Here is a 17311-nt window from a genome sequence, read left to right as displayed (position 1 = left end):
ATTGCCTGTCCTACACGAGTCTTTTCTCCTGTGCCTTCTGTCTGGAATGCGTGGGACTGCCTAGCTCATGCCTATAGCTCCATGCCTTCAGGATATGGTTCGGGGTTGAAGGAGAAGCCGCAGGAGGGCTTGGTTTTGGCCCCACACTCAGACGGTGGCTCTGTCTCAGCATCCCAGGGGCCCAGAGACCACCCAGACCCTCCTTCCAAAGAGAGAACACCTGTTGGTCTTTGGGGATGGTTTCAGGTATCAAAACCATCCCTTATCAGTTCTCCTCCTTAGACTAGAGGGGAGGCCCAAGTGCCAGGCTGGCGGGGAAGCCAGGGCAGAAGAAGAGGCTGGAGAAACTGCAGGGCTAGGAGAGGAGACCCCCAAGTCACCTGGTCCAGTGGGCCTCGAGGAAGGCGGAGAAGTAGACAATCAGAGGCAGTATCACTGTGAAGGCCCAGAGCAACACGGAGGGGAAGAACTGGGTCACGATTGGGCTCTGCAGGGGGAGAGCGGAGGATGGCAGGAGAGATGTCAACACAAGCAGCCCCTTCCTCTTGCCTCCTCTTCTCCCGCTCACTTGCAGGGCTGGCTTGCTCTTCTGAAGGCTGCAAGGGGCCGGCCCTTCTCATGGCCTTCCTGGCCAGGCAGAGGCTGACACCCAAGGTCAAGTGGAGTCCCTGCGGGGCTAGGCCTTCTATGCTGAGGTCACTGGAAGGGCAGCCTGAGCTTTCCTGAGTGACTCCCTCCTAAGGCCAGAGCCAGCTGGGAGGTGACACTGCCTTTGCTGTGATGACATGTGAGCAGAGGTGGAGGCGAGGATGGAGGAGTCCCCAGGGAGAGCTGTGGCATGCCCAGGACGCCTGGCGGGAGGGGGTCTGGGGCCTATTATGAAATTGACAAAGGGGAACAAAAAGCAGCAGAAGTGGTGTGGCTTGACTTGGGTGTGTGTGCGTGTGTGTGTGCATGCGCATGCGCACTTGTTGACTCTGTGTGCGTGTGTGCATGTGCACGTGTTGACTTTGTGTGTGTGTGTGCACGTGCATGTACCCATGTGTGTTATTGGAAATGGGGATGGAGAGAATACAGAGGAAGGGGCCTCCTAGGCTCATCGTGACAGCCTTGAGGATAATTTGGAAATGGGCTAGTGCTCCCTCTGACCTGCATCATCAGCAGGAGGAGTCCCCTGACTTCAGGGATGGCTCCTCCAGGGCTGAGGCTCCCAGCCTGGAGTGTGGGTGTCTGGAGTGAGGGAGGTGGAGGCAGATCTGGAGTTCACACTTCTCTGAGAAGGCTGCGTTGTGACTTACTTCACTCTTCCTCACCCTCAACCCTACCACACAAATCAGGAGCCTGCTGCCCTGGACAACTTGCAGAGAGCAGAGCCACTCACACTTACCATGCCCTCTGGACCCCCAGCTGGCCTGGGATGACCCCATCCATGAAGACCTCTGAGCCCATGTTGCCAGGACAACACCCCCTCCAACTCACCCCAGGACCTGCCTATGGATTCCCCACTCTCCCTTCCCACTCTAGCCCTGGTCCCTAAGACTGGAAGTCACCCACCTTCATCTTTTTAGAACAAAGCAAACCCTACCCCACCATTTGCACCATGGCCACCTCCACAAAGTTCGCACTATATGGACTCCACAGCCCCGTCCCAGGGGTCCCCCATCCCATCCTCGCCTGAATTCTCCCTTGATCTCCCTGGGGCCCCCAGGCCTGGCCTGAGCAGAGGAGGCACCTGAAGGTTCTCGATGGGGCGGGTGACGTTGTACATGTCGATTGTGTTTATGATGATGGCAGGCGTGGTGAGGAAGAAGAAGAGGAAGAAGAGGAAGGTGTTGATTGCGATAAATCGGGCCCACCAAAAGAAGCGGCGGACAGACAGGTGTTTCCTAAGGAGGGATGGAAGAAGGAGGCACACTTAAGAGACATCAGTTCTTAGAGCCCACGTGCTGTTTGCTGCATGCCAGCTGTGGACCCAGGCTACCCTGGTCTAATTCAGCCTCCTGGGCCCCGACCTGCATGCAATGGGCCCCGGGCCACCCTCGTCACACTGTAAAGGATCTGGAGCATACAGCCAAAAAAAATGGACCTGAGTTCCTTCTGCAGGAGAAACCTTTTTGCTAAGGGTTGGATGCCTCCCACACTTGTGGGAATGAATCTGGGGGTACACAGAGGCTGTGGTGCTCAGGACAGCATGGAACTTAGTTCCCTTGGAGTCTCCACTGGGGACATGGAGAGAGAAGGCCCTGTCCTGCTGCCTTCTTCAGTCTCAGAGGAGCTCAGAGGTGAGGGGAGGGATGGAGGAGGCTTACCAAATAATGTCTTTGGGGTGTGGGGCCAGAGTAACCCTCCAGTAATAGGATTTGACGATGGTGGTCACTGAGGACTGCTGGGGTTGTACACCACACTGGATGTACTTGTAATCCTCGCGGACACTGCAGAGAGGGGAAAGGAGGAGAAGATGTGGGTCTGGGGGTGGGAGGATGGGCTTAAGAGGGCCTCATGCCAGGGGCTCGGGGCCACTATGGCGGTCCTACAGATGGGGGCTCAACCCTTTCCTAGGGATTCTTGAAGTCTTGGATATTCTTCAGCACCTTAGAAGCGGACAGTTCCTAAGGCCCAGTATCTGGAGGAAAGGGCATTGGAGGGTGCCTAGACTGCCATGTGCTTGTCAGTTTCTGCCTTTCCCTTTAACAGCAGTGACAGCACACAGACACACTGTGTCTGTGTGATTTGGTAAGGGAGGTGCTAATTTTAGCCCCATCTTAATATCAATAGCTACTAATTATTGAGTTCTTTCTGTGTGCCTGATACTGTGCTAATTGATGACCAGTATCATCTCAATTGCACAGATGACTAAATCGAGGTGCCCAGAGATGTGAACAAAGATGGAGCCCCATCTCTGGCTTGCTAGCTCATATTCTGCTGTAAGTAAGCCTCTGGTCCTCTCTACCAAATGACGATGTCTCAAAGAACGAGCAGTATTACCTTAGGTAGGTGTATTGCTTTAAACAACAATAGAAACTAAATAGAAGACATATCACTTGTTAAGCCTCTGGGAGGTGAACAGAGCAGATACAAGTAACCAAATTTGCCAGATAAAAAGTTGAGAATGTAAGGAACTTGCAAAATTGTGCACCATTGTTTGTGAGTAAAATCTAGGTAGTTCTGTTCTTCATTTGTAGGGTTGGGGTGAGTGAGGACAAAGTGCTATACACGATCAGCCTTTCCCAGAGAGAAGAGGGCCCCCGCACAGTTCTTAAGAGATGAATTCTGGACTTTGGCCCTGTCCTAAGGATCCTTCTGGAACATTCCAGAGTGGACTGAATTCACTCCTTGTCAAGGCAGGGCTGCCAGAGGCTGGGGCAGAGAAGAGAGGGGGCTGAAGGGCTATGAGTGAGGGAGGCCTGCACCAGGAGAAGGGCAGGCAGGGCTTCTCTATCCTGACTCTCTCTTATGGTGAGGAGTGAGTGACATGTGTGCCACGAGGGAGAAAACGGATGTCGACTGGGCATGGTGGCTCGTGCCTGTAATTCCAGCACTTTGGGAGGCTAAGGCGGGCAGATCATCTGAGGTCAGGAGTTCGAGACCAGCCTGGCCAACATGGTGAAACTCTGTCTCTACTAAAAATACAAAAATTAGCTGGGTATGGTGGTGGGTGCCTGTAATCCCAGCTACTAGGGTGGCTGAGGCAGGAGAATCGCTTGAACCTGGGAGGCAGAAGTTGCAGTGAGCCGAGATCATGCCACTGCACTCCAGCCTGGGCAATAGAATGAGACTCTGACTCAAAAAAAAAAAAAAAAAAAAAAAAAAAAGGATGTCATTCTTGTCAAGGCAAAGAGGAGCCATGAAATCAAAGGCTTCTCTGGCCACCTCTGTGCTGAAGCAAGGACAGGAAGTGAGAAGTCCCAGCCTGGGCACTCCTCAAGACCAGGTGGGCCCCAGTAGCTGGGTGGAGTGGGTATGGCCATCTCATCCTGCTGGAGAGCCAGATGGCAGCTGCCTGTGAGGAGCTTGGAAGGCCCAGGGGAGGCAGAAGGGGAAACTGGAGGGGGTGAGGGAGGAGGGTGCAGAGAAGCAGGGGCGTGCTTGGGCTGGGTGGGGAGCCTGCCTGGTGCTCACCGCTTGGCCATCCTGGAGTCCTGGAAGGTGACGAAGATCAGGTCCAGGCGCTTGAGTGGCACACGGTTGAGCTCAGCGTTGAACTCGTCCGTCAGCTGTTCCTCCAGCTCACTGTAATACTGCTCAGCATCCACCTGGGGTGGCAGGCGGCCCTCAGAGCTGGGGCCAGAGCCCTGGGAAGGCCTCCCTGGTCCCGAGGGTCCTCCCTGCTCCAGCTTCCCTGGATTGTGGTGGCCTTGAAGCGCCTCAAGGGGCCCAGGACCCTGGCTGGCCTTCAAAGGCCCACCTCTAGAACAAGAAGAGGTGATGACTCTGCCACTCACCCCTGCCCCCAGATCTGGGGAAAGTGAGGCACAGCTAGGGGCACCAGGGGGCTTTCAGGCTTGGGGAGGACCCCAGAAAAGTGAATGTAGTTGCTGCATTTCCATGAGAGTGGGTGATTCTTTTCCTGGACTGGCAGAATTTTGATGTAGTCCTGAAGCAGGTGTCTGAGTCTTGACGCCCTCTTTGAGCCACAGTGGTCGGGTGATAAGACAGGCTGCTGCCTTCAAATGTTTCTGTCCTATCTCTTTGGAAGTCTGAGGCCTGGCAGCCTCCAGTAGCCTGCTATATTTTCTCTGGTCTTTCTCTTTCTTCCATCCAAGACCAGAAAGGAGACAGCAGCAAGCTTCCCTGGATTGTTCTGAAAGTGGCCTTCAGAAAGGCTCCCATCTCAACAGGGAGGGAGAACATGGTGGATGGGGAGGGAGGGGCTGGGTGGGGAGCACTGGAGCAGACCTGAGTGGGGCCTGGGGCCCAACATTGTGGGTGAAGGCACAGAGCCTAGAGCTCCAGGACCCCACCCCTCCCTTGCTGTGCTCCTGATGCTCATGCTAGTTACCTCCTTGAAGCAGGTCCAGCACCTGCAGAAGCACAGGCGGGCACAGGGGTGGATCCTGATCATCACCTTCCCAGTCTTCTTGGCCTTGGCTGTGTAGAAAAGCCGGCCCCGCATGGCATGGCGCCTGCCAGCATGGGCAACGGGAGAAGGACCTGCAGGTCAGGGGACAGCAGAGTCCCATCCTCCCCTTTTACCCCCACCCCGGACCCTGAAAGGCCCCACTGAGGTCTCACCTCTGATCGTCCAAGTCGATCAGGTTCCTGACGTCATAGCAGAAGTGGACTCTGGTCACGACACTGCCTGGATAGGCCTCGCTGTAGCCACAGACATGGGTGCTGAGTCGGCCTGTGAGGTTGGGAATGTGCTGCCCCCACCCCCTGTCCAGCATGTCAGCCCTTGGGGCTGGGTGGCTCAGCTGCCTGGTGTCCCTGGATGGGAGACTCCATCTCTGCTTCTAAAGCTGAACCTCAGGATTTAAACCCTGGTGATCTGAGAGCTGCCAAATCCTTCCTACACCACTCAGAACAGGGCCAAATGGCAGAGCTCCGCCCACTGGGGAACCCAGGAGGAGAGAGCTGTTCACAAAGAGATAATTAGCTCATGAACGGTGTCCTTGGGGCTAGGAACTTGGGGTCATAAAGGATGTCTCCAGATGATGTGTTCTAAATAGCTGTGATCCAAGGTTCCCTGTGCTCAGTAGCTGGAGCAGCAGGAGTAAGGAAAATTCTCATTGCCCATATCACGCCCATGCCACACAGGAAGTCCCTGACTTCAGAAACCCTGCTCCAGCGCCAGCAGCCCTCCACATTCTGAAAAGCTGATTCTGAGCTGAGTCTAGGGAGAGCCACCCCCAGAGTGTCCCAGTCCCCCATCCTGCACCAACTCAGTACCCACTTGAGGACCCAGACGGGGTTACGAGGAGGAAGCAATCTATGCCTCAGCCCACCCGACCCACTTACTGAAAATGCTTAATGATGATTTCTGGGTCTTCAACGTCCGTGGGCACATAGGTGATCATTAGTGTCCTTGTGACCTGCATGGGAAGAAGCAAACGAGAGAGACGACTGCTTGCACGGGAATTCCAGGTATCGCAGTCTTCTGGTGGCCCACTCTCTTGGAAGCAAGCCTTCTGCTCACAGCAGGCTGCTGATCCAGTGCCTCCTTGCTGAGAAAGCCAAGAAAGCCAAAGCCAAGCTGGTTGCCACTGTGGGCCAAAGAAGTGCCCGAGCCAGGCCGCTCTGAGCTTCTGTTTTCCTCGGTGCCCAGTGTGGGTACCCCGCCACAGACCGCTGTGGTCAAGGGAGGAAGGGCTGGAAGGCTGCCGTCAGGCTGGTGTGGAGGGTCAGAGCTCCATGATTGGAAAGAGATGCCCGAGCGACCCCACAGTGATTTCCGGTCTCCCTGCAGCTTCCACTGTTCCAGCGTAAAGCCCCACATCGCCAGGGAAATCCCTCATGTGAGACTGGGTGGGGGAGTTGGGAAGTAAACGAGACTCTGCGGAGAGAATAGGGAAGCTTCCCCCAAACTTCACATTTTATTCTGTGAATGGGAAATATCTTCCTGGGCCGTCATCTTTAAGATGACAGTCTAGTAAATTACGCTGCAGGAATCAGGGGTCTTGAAAGGGCTTCTGGTGACAATAAGGAAAGCTGAAGTGGCAGAGGCCAGACTTGTCAAGGGTGACCAAGTCTCCATGCCTGGCAGGCTGAAGCATTCAGGGTCACTTTTCAGGGGATGTGGATTTGCACTCTGGGGTGGGTTCAAGTGAATCAGGCTTTTTGAACGGATGGTCCGGAAGGAGCTGATTCCACATGCTGAACCTTTGAAAGGCTGAGGACAGGAGCTAGGACGCTCATCCTCACTGTTGCCCATCCCCACTGGAGCATGGGTGCTGGTCCAGGTGGTGGCACTGCTGGTGCCTGCCCCTGGCCCCTCGGTGGTCATCTCTGCACACCAAAACCTGCTGCATACTTCAAACACTGTGACTGCTCTTTCCTGGCCTTGGGGGCATGTTCAGCTTTTGTGCAGGGCAAGAAGCAGAGGCGCTAAAGTCCCCAAGTGCAGCCCTCCATGAATGGTGGACAGGGAGTTGGTGGAAAAATATCCCCGATTGCTCACCTCCAGGAAGATTCTGGGCCATGCGTTCTACACCAACCCCTGGAGTTCCTGGGTCACGAAGCTCCAGTTGCCCACAGTGGTAAGTCATCCGTCAACACTCCTTTATTGGCTGTCTTTGCATCCCCCTCCCTTACTGGCCTTTCCTGGGACCACCTCCCATAAATAAGTGCTACGCAATCCAAGTGTTAGGGCCTGCTTGGACATCCCCACCCAAACTGAGACAGTGGGGATACACAGGGGGCCTCTGACCTCAGAGAGACTGCAGAAGGGTGAGGCATGGGCCTAGCAGGAACGGGCAGGGCCAGGTACACTAGGTAGCAGCATTTCAGCAGGGCCCTGACCACTTAGCACGGAGGCCCCCACTGGCCCACTGGGCCTTGTTAATCCTTTAGTCTGCAGATGATGGGAAGTCCAGGAGTCCCTGGGGAGGGGCGGGACAGCAGAAGGCCAGGGATAGGAGGTACCTGGGCAGCAGCTATTTACCAACCAGTCTGAAAGTTTCATTGGGGGTGAGAGGGTGGAGGAGGGTGAGAGGGTGGAGGAGGGTGAGAGGGCGGAGGAGGGTGAGAGGGTAGAGAAGAGTGAGAGGGCAGAGGAGAGAGTAAGAAGGCGGAGGAGGGTGAGAGGGCGGAGGAGGGTGAGCGGGTGGAGGAGGGTGAGAGGTGGGGACCAGATGATTGTTACCAGGGCTGAAGGGAGGAAGCTTGGCCCCTGCTCAGGTGAAACCATACCTCCCACCTGTTACAGTCTCCCTGGACCCTCTGAGGACTTCTCTGTGGGCTGGGAGGAGTCGGCCCAGTGGGGAGGGGCCCCATCTCCCAGTGGGGAGCAGCTCTGTGGGCTACTTACCTTTTGACTATTCCTGGGTGAAAACCCTAGGCAGTGATGAGACATGAACATGAAGTTGGTGATGAAGTAGAAGAAGGACAGCAGGCTGTGCAGCCACAGGAGCTTGCTCCTACAGGCAGGGAGGCAGCAGCAGTGAGGTTAGCCTGCGAGTTCCCAGAGCCTGCTGCACACAGACCCCTAGGCCTCCCCCTACCGTTAGTCTCCTGGGCTCCCCCAACCCATCACAGTCTCCTGAGACCCCCACAACCCATAAGAGTCTCCCCAGACACCCCCACCCATCACAGTCTCCTGGGGTCACCTCAATCAGTCTCCCCACATCTCCACCCATCACAGTCTCCCAGAACCCCTCAGCTGGTCACAGTCACAGACCCCCACAGCCCATCCCAGTCTCTCTGGATCCCCCTGCACCAATAGCAGTGTTCCTGGACGCCCCCACCCACCGCAGTCTCCCTGACACCTCCTCCACCCACACAGTCTCCTAGGGCTCCCTGCTCCCTCCCAACCATCACAGTCTCCTTGGACCCCCCCAACAACCCATTGCAGTCTCCGTGGACCCCCAACTGGTCATAGTCATACCCTCCTTCAACCTGCCCCCACCAATCGCAGTCTCCTGGGATGCCCCCCAACCCATCACAGTCTCCCAGGTCTCCCTCCCACCCATCAGTCTCCCTGGACCCTCCCTTCTCACCCATCACAGTCTCTCAAATGTCTCCTCATCCACTGCAGTCTTCTCAGACACCCCCTCCCACCGATCACAATCTCCCCGGACCCCCCTCTCCCAGCCCACATGCAGTCTTTCCAGGAACACCTTCTTGGAGGTCAGACACTCAGGTGCCTCGGAAGGGGGCATCGGTGGTGAGAAGGGTCTGGTTCCAGCTTATGGTGGGGATGTCTATTGAGTGCTTACTCTGGGCCAGATCCAGGTGGGACTGAGTACATGGTGTGCATTTTCTCACTAGACTCCACCACGCACGTAGGTATGCATGTGGTTATCTTCACTCCATTCATGGGGAAATGAGGGTGAGAGTGGGTTGCTGACCCACCCAAGGTCACTGTAGCAGCAGTGCTCTGGGAGGTGAGCCCAGAGCTGCTGAAGTACTTAGATTCTTCACTGCTAATGCCATCCTGCCAGCTGCTGTGGCTCAGGCCCCCACGCTGCACAGCAGACCAAGTGAGGAAAGGCCGGGGTTACCTGCAGGCCTCGGGGCAGGAGGGCCAGATGGTCTGCTGCACCTCCCCTGGGGTAAGAGAGTGGCGGCTCTTGGGCCACGTTTGCCATCCCTGCTTTCAACTCACATGACGCCATCAAAGCATCTGGCTAGGATTGCTGCTCAGAAATAGGGCCCACCTTATTCTGTGTTGTTAGAGGAAAGAAAGGCCACCTTGTTTCAAAATATCCCCAATGCCTGGCACCTCACACGCCATTGCCATTTGTTAGATGCCTCCACCCTCCATTTCCACAGAGGGGCAAGGCTACGTGGTCTGTATACAACGCTCCAACTCTCTGCCAGAATGGATTCATGGAGACTGATGGCTTTTTGCTGCTCTACTAGAATTCACTTTTTGTTGGGAAGATGTAGGTACCTCCAGCCAGCAATGGGCCTCAGGAAGGAGCCGATATCCCTGCTCTGGTTGGCATCCCCAGGGGAGGATGTGGTAAAAGGAAAGGTGAGGGGATGCCATAGCCCCTTTCTGCTCATTTCAGAGTTTGGGTTAAGCTAGTCTGCTCCAAGGTGTATTGCAGAGGTGCAGGAGCAGAGGGACGGGGCAGGGCAGGGAGGTGGTGAGGCAGGGGTGTGTGAATCCCGCTCACACTTGCTGGAACTGCTTCTGCAGCTTTGTCAGGAATCAGCCAAGCCCAGCCTAGACACCTAGGGGGCCGTGGCATGGACCAGTGGGGCCACATTTGGCTCAGGACAAATTGATACGGCCACTAGTTGGGTTGGCTGATGTTGAAACCCACAGGTTCTCAGCCTGGGAGGGGAAGGAGCTTAGAGAGCACGTCCAACGGCCCTTCCCCAACAGTGGACATGAATCGGGCTAAAGCTCATGTTGGGGGTGCACTGCTTCAGACCCATGCCAGTTAATGGCAGAGGTGGGCGTGAGTCGGCTGTGAGACTGAGGGGGACGGTCAGGCCCATGATTCACTCAGGTATATGATGGCTGACCGGAACCTATTGGTGGCAGAAAAACAATCTTCAGTCTCTTTCAGGACATGGTCTCTGCTTCTTGGGATCTGTGTACACTAAGCAAATAGGACCATTTCTCCAGGTCTTCATGAGTGGCCAGTTTGGGCAGCTCTACTCATGACAGAGGAGGACACAGGGCACCAGGAGTCCTGTCCCACCAAGAGGATGCAGCTTCTGGCATCTCACTCCGGACCCAGTTCCCAGGGAAACCAGGCCTTTCTTATCAGCAAAACAGTGCCCAGGTTGCAAACTGACATGTTAGACCTCCTCTCCCCATCGACACCCCCAGCCAACAGAATGGGAGGTTAAGATCAGGTACCTACTCTGTGGAGACATTGACAATGGTGGTCCGAGCAAAGTGACTGCTCCAGTCTGGAAGAGAAAGAAGCTGCTGACCTCGAGCCTGGCTCCTCTGTTGCTGTGGGGCGCCAGATTCAAGGTTCCTGGACGAATGCCTGGGGTCTAGAGATGCTTGCCTTTGTCTTCTTCTTCCTTCTGGTTCCCCAGAGTATGTCCCCAACTTTTAACAAAAACATCAGAGGCCTCCGTTCCCTGGCATGGCTGATTGGGGATCTCAGGAGACAAGTGAGAACGCTTTTTTTTTTTTTTTTTTTGAGACAGTCTCACTCTGTCACCCAGGCTAGAGTGCAATGGTGCAATCTCGGCTCACTGCAGCCTCAGCCTCCTAGGTTCAAACGACTGTCCTGCCTCAGCCTCCTGAGTAGCTGGGACTACGGGCATGTGCCACCACACAAATTTTTGTATTTTTGGTAGAAATGGGGTTTCACCAGGTTGGCCAGGATGGTCTCGATCTGCTGACCTCATGATCCACCCGCCTCGGCCTCCCAAAGTGTTGGGATTACAGGCATGAGCCACTGCGTCCGGCCAACACTTCTTTGTGTGGTATCTCCAGGGCACGAATGGCGCATAATGGACGCCCAGTGAATGCTTGTTGAAGGCACCAGCCATCCAGCCATGAGCAGAATGATGAAATTAGCAACACTATTACCACTGGCAGTGTCCAGAAAAGGCGACACTGCCTCACTCACAGGAAATCCTTCTGGCTATGAGTATTAGTTTGACAGTTCAGACACCCCCAGGTTTTGTAAAATGTGTCTAAAAATCCTGCATGATATTATCATTGCCAACATACCAGCTGGTAGGATGAGACTCTGGAAAGAGGATTCAGACGTTACTCTGGTAGTGGAATTTGGTGGCATGGACGCTCAGTGTGCTAACCTGAATTAATTAAGGTCTAGCTCCAGCCAAGGAGAAATAGGCAGAAACCTGAGGAATCAAGGCAGAGCTGGTTGCCGCTGCGGCATTTAAGGTGCTATTCAGCACCATTCCATTTACAGCCTTCATACAGCTCCGTTCAGCTTCATGATTCTAAGTGAAATATGAGCTGCTCTTCAATGAGCACCTACTATGTATATCAAGCACTGTGTAGGTATGTGGCATGTTATCTCGTGATCCTCAAGACAGTTGAGGAAACTGAAGTTCAGGAAACTGATTTGCCATATACAAGATTAAATAACATGTCAGCGGCTGGGTGCGGTGGCTCATGCCTGTAATCCCAGAACTTTTGGAGGCCAAAGTGGGCAGATCACCGGAGGTCAGGAATTTGAGACCAGCCTGGCCAACATGATGAAACCCTTTCTCTACTAAAAATACAAAAAATTAGCCAGGTGTGGGGGCGGGCACCTGTAATCCCAGCTACTTGGGAGGCTGAGGCAGGAGAATCGCTTGAACCCAGGAGGCGGGGGTTGCAGTGAGCCGAGATCCTGTCATTGCACTCCAGGCAGGGTGACAATAGTGAAATGCTGTCTGAAAAAAACCAAAATAAAATAAAAATAATCTGTTAGCTAGGCAAAGGCATTTTCTGGGAAGCAGATGTGGGCAAACACTGTGGAGCCATGATTTTTCTGTTTTGGAAGCCAAGGTCTCATCCGCAATGCTGTTATGTCCAAAGGGTTTACCCTGTTTCAGTGAGTGGGAGTAGATGTCCTACAAGTCAAATTCTGCACCTATGGTGTTATGTCTAACACAGTGGGTTCAGGGATCTTTGTAGTGGGTCACATGTCATAAAAGCATCTCTAGGAACAATTGGCCAGAGTGGGGCCATGAATGAACACTCAGTTCCAAATTGAATGAATACTATGAGCTGCTGTGTGCCAGGCCCTGGGTCAAACCTGTGACAAAGGAGGAATCGTCTCCAGTCCCCACATGAGAGAAGCGAAGCGTGGCTTGTCCAAGTTCATACAACCACAAACTCCCAGAGGCAGGATTAAAATAGATGTCTAGACCCCCAACCCCAGCCCCATCTGGATTGCCTGGCTGCCCCTCAGGTCCAGCTGCTGCCCCGAGGCCTGCTGAGCTCTGCCTACCCAGAACAGATCCAGTATAGTTGATGGGCAAAATGATGCCCAGGGAGGGGATGCAGATGATGAGCACAAAGATGATGAGGTGGTACTGGAACGCGAGGTAGATGCGCGCGTCGTCCCCACACTTGTTAATCAGATCCTCGTCCCTGGAAGAGACACACACACAAGGACATGCCTTGGGAGCCAGCATGGCTGCCACTTGTTGGGGGGAGGTGGAGGGAAGGGCAGAATATGATCACTCCCTTCCCCAAGTTTTTATTTTGTTTGGAAATATTGTCCTCTATCTCAAAGCCTCTGTTATTCCTGAAGTATATTTTAACTGAATTTCACAGACATATCAAAGATAGAGGCTCTGTTACAGATATACACTCAGGAATCCAGAGGTATTCTTGATATAGGGCATTCATTCATCCTTTTATTACTTCTTCAAACATTTCGAGTGCTTTCGATGGTGCAGGCACCAGACAAAGCGCTTGTGATATTGAGAAGCACCCTATTCAGGGAAAAAGGAACACCTGAAACATCACTCCACACTGCTAGATTTGCCAAAATTGGAAAGTTGAAAAACACTAAGTGTTGGTGAGAATGTGGGGCATTGGGAGCTCTCCTGCTCTCATGGGTGTATACACTGGTGCAGTTACACTAGAGGACAGTTGGTATTATCTACTGAAATGGAATACATGCACATTTCGTGACCTAGCGATTCCACTCCTAGGTTTATACCCAAAAGAAATGCATGAATGTGTACCCAGAGACATGTACAAAAATTTCACAGATGCATTTCTTGCAACATCCTCAAACTGGAAACAACTTACATGCGTATCAAGGTGAAATGGACACAAGAATTGTGATATACAAATCATGAAATACTAGACAGCAGTGGTCCCCAACCTTTTTGGCACCAGAGACCAGTTTCGGGGAAGACAATTTTTCCCATGGACTGGGATGCAGGGCGGTGGTGGGGGGATAATTTTGGGATGAAACTGTTCTACCTCAGATCATCAGGCACTGGTTAGGATCTCATAAGGAACACATAACCTAGACCCCTTATATGTGCAGTTCACAAGAGGGTTTGTGAATCTCATGCCATGGCTGATCTGACAGGTGTAATGCTTGCTCACCTCCTGCTGTGTAGCCAGGTTCCTGACAGGTATTGGTCTGTGGCCTGGAGGTTGGGGACCCCGCTATACTGCAATAAATACGACCCATAGCTGAACTTCAAAACGCAATGCTGAGCAAAAGCCATGAGGCACAAACAACACACAGTGTGATTTCACATATGAAGTTCGGCTATAGGCAATACTAAGATACAGAGTTAGGAGTCAGAATGCTGCTACGGTTTGGGAGAATGGGGATGAAGATTAGGGGGCAGGAAGAGAGCTGCTGGGTGTTGGCAATGTTCTACTTGTGGATCAGGATGGTGGTGGCACAGGCTTAGCTTTGTGATCACTGAGCTGTACAGTTTTTGGTGTGCGCTTTTCCGTGTGTGTGCTATACTTCGATTTAAACAATTTAAAAGCAACATATGCTCATAGAAACTTTGGAAAATATGAAAGAGAAGTAAATAATTCATCTACAATCTCATTGAACCTAAGACAATGACTAAAAAGCATTTGGGGTTGGGCACGGTGGCTCGCGCCTGTAATTCCAGTACTTTGGGAGGCGGAGGCAGGTGGATCACTTGAGCCCAGCCCTTTGAGACCAGCCTGGGCAATATAATGAAACCCCATCTCTACTATCTATCTATCTATCTATCTATCTATCTATCTATCTATCATCTATCTTATCTATCTATCATCTATCTTATCTATCTATCTAAATGAATTGGGTGTGGTAGCGTGTGCCTGTAGTCCCAGCTATTCTGGAGGCTGAGGTAGGAGGATCACTTGAGCCTCCAAGGTTGAGGCTGCACTGAGCCAAGATCATGCCACTGAACTCCAGCCTGAGTGACCTGGGGAACAGAGTGAGACCCTGTCTCAAAAAAAAAAAAAAAGCATTTGTAGTTAATGTTTGTTTGTTTTGAGACAGAGTCTCACTCTATCGCCCAGGCTGGAGTGCAGCGGCACGATCTCAGCTCACTGCAACCTCTGTCTCCTGGATTAAAGCAATTCTCCTGCCTCAGCCTCCCAAGTAGCTGGGATTACAGGTGTGTGCCACTATGCCCAGCTATATTTTTGTGAGGAGGATCACTTGAGTTCAGGAGTTCAAGACCAGCCTGGCCAATTTGGTGAAACCCTGTCTCTACTAAAAATACACAAAATTATCCAGGCTTGGTGACACACACCTGTAATCCCAGCTACTTGGGAGGCTGAGGCAGGAGAATCGCTTGAACCCAGGAGGTGGAGGTTGCAGTGAGCCAAGATCATGCCACTGCCCTCCAGCCCAGGAGACAGAGTGAGACTCCATCTCAAAAAAAAAAATGCATTTTTAAACAATACTACAAAAAGCACACCTTCAAGGTTTTCAGTGTTCCCACTTGAGGAATTATTCAGAACTCTTGATTTTTTAACTTTGAGCAGCTAAAATGTTTCCCTCTCTGGACTTGAGAATGAAATGCCAGGAGGGATAGATGAGAACTTCTGGCGAGCAGGGAAGTGTCCTCTTGCTCTGCCCAAGGGGGTGGTGAGGTCCAGGAGCCTCCAATCACGCGGAGAGAGCAGAGGCTGAACAGGACTGGATGGCACTGAGAGCACTAGAATTCCCTTTCTGGGTTAGGAATTCCTGCCTCCACCACTAGGCCTGTTCCCTCCCCCCCCCCCCCCCCCCCCGCTTTCTTTTAAGTGCCCCGCCCTGACCTTCCAGCCAATCGCCGTTCTTCCTACTTTTTAATTCCCTGTCTCTGCTCTCATTGCGTCCCCTCCTTTCACCTGTTTCTGAAGACTTGCTGGATCCACTGTTCTGCTCTCTCATCTTCAGCATCCTTTTCTCTCTGCATCCACCCACACCTCTTCCCAGTAAACTACAACCAGGCTCAAGTGCTTGTTGGTTACTTTGTAATAAAACAACTCCCCAAGCATCCACTCTCTGATCTGTTCTCCAACCTGGTTCCCCTCCAGTTCCTTCCAACAGCTTCACTTCCCTCCTTCCATGCACCTCTGGAAAAAGGCAACCGTCCTTCTCTGCCTCTGTGTCTTGGACATCCTAGCCCAGGCCTGCCCTCCAAACAGAGACCCAACTCACCAAAGTCAACGTCCTCTCCTCAGCCCCTCTTCTACTCCACCTCTGCAGCACTAAGGTTGCTGGGCCGCCCCTGCCTAGGCGGGAGCCTCATCCTGGCCTGGCTTCAGTGATTCCAGCCCCAGAGGATGCCTCTTCTTCCCACCTCAATGAGGCTTTCCCTTGGGCTGCTTCTGGTCTTGCCTCCTTGGGTGACCCATCTGCTCCCATGACTTCAGCTACAGCCTCCATGCCCCATCTCCCCAGTTGAAATCTCTAGCTCTGACCTTTCTCCTAGGCTTCGATCCTGTTTTCCCAACAGCTCCTTTTCAGCTTGCATACTTGCCCTGACTACATCTCATCATTTCGTGTTTCCTCCCCCACCTAATGGCATTACTCCCCTCCCCAGACACCAGACCTCAATTTTTCCCTCTTTCTTAAACAGGTCACAACCTGCTGACTGTAGCCTCATGATCTCCCTCCCATCTTCCCCTACCATTGTTTTCCAGGTCACTGCCCAAGTTCAGCATCTCCCTCTTTAACCATTGGAAAAGCCTCCTTAACTGCTCACCTTGACTTTGGACTTCCTCTAATGCCATTCACCCTCCAGACTTCTGTCTACACATATATATCGTTCTGAATTTCCTGCTTGGAAACACTAATTGGCTCCCTACTGTCTCTAGTTGAGAGCCCAAGTTTCTCAGTATGCCAGTCAAGATCCCAGCTGAGGCTGGGTGCGGTGGCTCATGCCTGTAATCCCAGCATTTTGAGAGACTGAGGCAGGTGGATCACCTCAGGTCAGGAGTTCGAGACCAGCCTGGCCAACATGGGGAAACCCCATCTCTACTAAAAATACAAAAATTAGCTGGGTGTGGTGGCGTGCGCCTGTAATCCTAGCTACTAAGGAGGCTGAGGCAGGAGAATCACTTGAACTCTGGAGGTGGAGGTTGCAGTGAGCCGAAATCGTGCCACTGCACTCCAGCCTGGATACAAAGCAAAACTCCGTCTCAAAAAAAGAAAAAAGAAAAAAAATTCCAGCTGATCCTTCTAGCCCAATCTTTTACCCTCCCCTGCCATGCTGAGCACAAAACCTTGCTTCTAGCCACACCAGATTTAACATGCCTATGCACACCCTACTCATCTCTGCAACAAACTGGCTGACACAGTCCTTCACTTCTGATGTGCCCTCCACATCCCACATCGTGCCCGCCGAAACTCTTCCTGTCCTCCAATGCCCAGCGCAAAACTAGACTTTTTCAGTCGGAATTTATTTCTCTCTTCCCCAAATGCCTTTTGCACAGCAATTACAACCCTCCCACTCTGAATGGCACGAAGGGAGTCTTGTTCACCTTCATTTCTCCAACAGACTACATGGGTTTGTGCATGGGGACTCTGCTTGACTTATCCCTGCTCAGTAAATGCTTTAAGCCATCTTCTATGACACTGCTCTCAAGGTGTGCTGTATGCATGGTGCGATGCCTTGCCTTCCTGCTTTCCCAGATGCTGGGTGCCTAACGGAGGGGCCTCTGTGATAGGAGTCTTTGGGCAGGGGTGGGGAGGAAGGATTTAAAGGATGGGCAGGCAGGACAGATGGAGCATATTCAGGGACAGCGCAT

General features: G+C 52.8%; 1 protein-coding gene across 7 annotated transcripts in view; it reads right to left on the bottom strand.

Moving 5' to 3' along the window:
• TMEM63C (transmembrane protein 63C) overlaps positions 1–17311 on the bottom strand; it is a 143703-nt gene that overhangs the window by 20422 nt on the left and 105970 nt on the right. For all 7 annotated transcript variants that reach the window (XR_001111430.2, XR_001111431.2, XM_012476839.2 and 4 more), the window contains exons 8-17: positions 12543–12685; positions 10479–10527; positions 7967–8075; positions 5959–6032; positions 5233–5313; positions 5000–5123; positions 4120–4253; positions 2310–2432; positions 1733–1886; positions 381–487 (exon numbers count right to left, since the gene is read on the bottom strand). Coding sequence is in view for 5 of the 7 variants with exons in the window: in XM_012476839.2 (XP_012332262.1) it covers positions 381–487; positions 1733–1886; positions 2310–2432; positions 4120–4253; positions 5000–5123; positions 5233–5313; positions 5959–6032; positions 7967–8075; positions 10479–10527; positions 12543–12685 (1098 nt within the window). In the remaining 2 variants the exon portion in view is untranslated. The remainder of the gene's footprint in view (positions 1–380; positions 488–1732; positions 1887–2309; positions 2433–4119; positions 4254–4999; positions 5124–5232; positions 5314–5958; positions 6033–7966; positions 8076–10478; positions 10528–12542; positions 12686–17311) is intronic.

The sequence above is a fragment of the Aotus nancymaae genome, unplaced genomic scaffold (assembly GCF_030222135.1).
Source record: "Aotus nancymaae isolate 86718 unplaced genomic scaffold, 86718_ANA_hifiasm-v0.15.2.pri h1tg000011l, whole genome shotgun sequence".
Taxonomy (NCBI): Eukaryota; Metazoa; Chordata; class Mammalia; order Primates; family Aotidae; genus Aotus; species Aotus nancymaae.
Note: the sequence above shows the minus strand (reverse complement) of the source record. Positions and strands in the feature narration are given on the sequence as shown.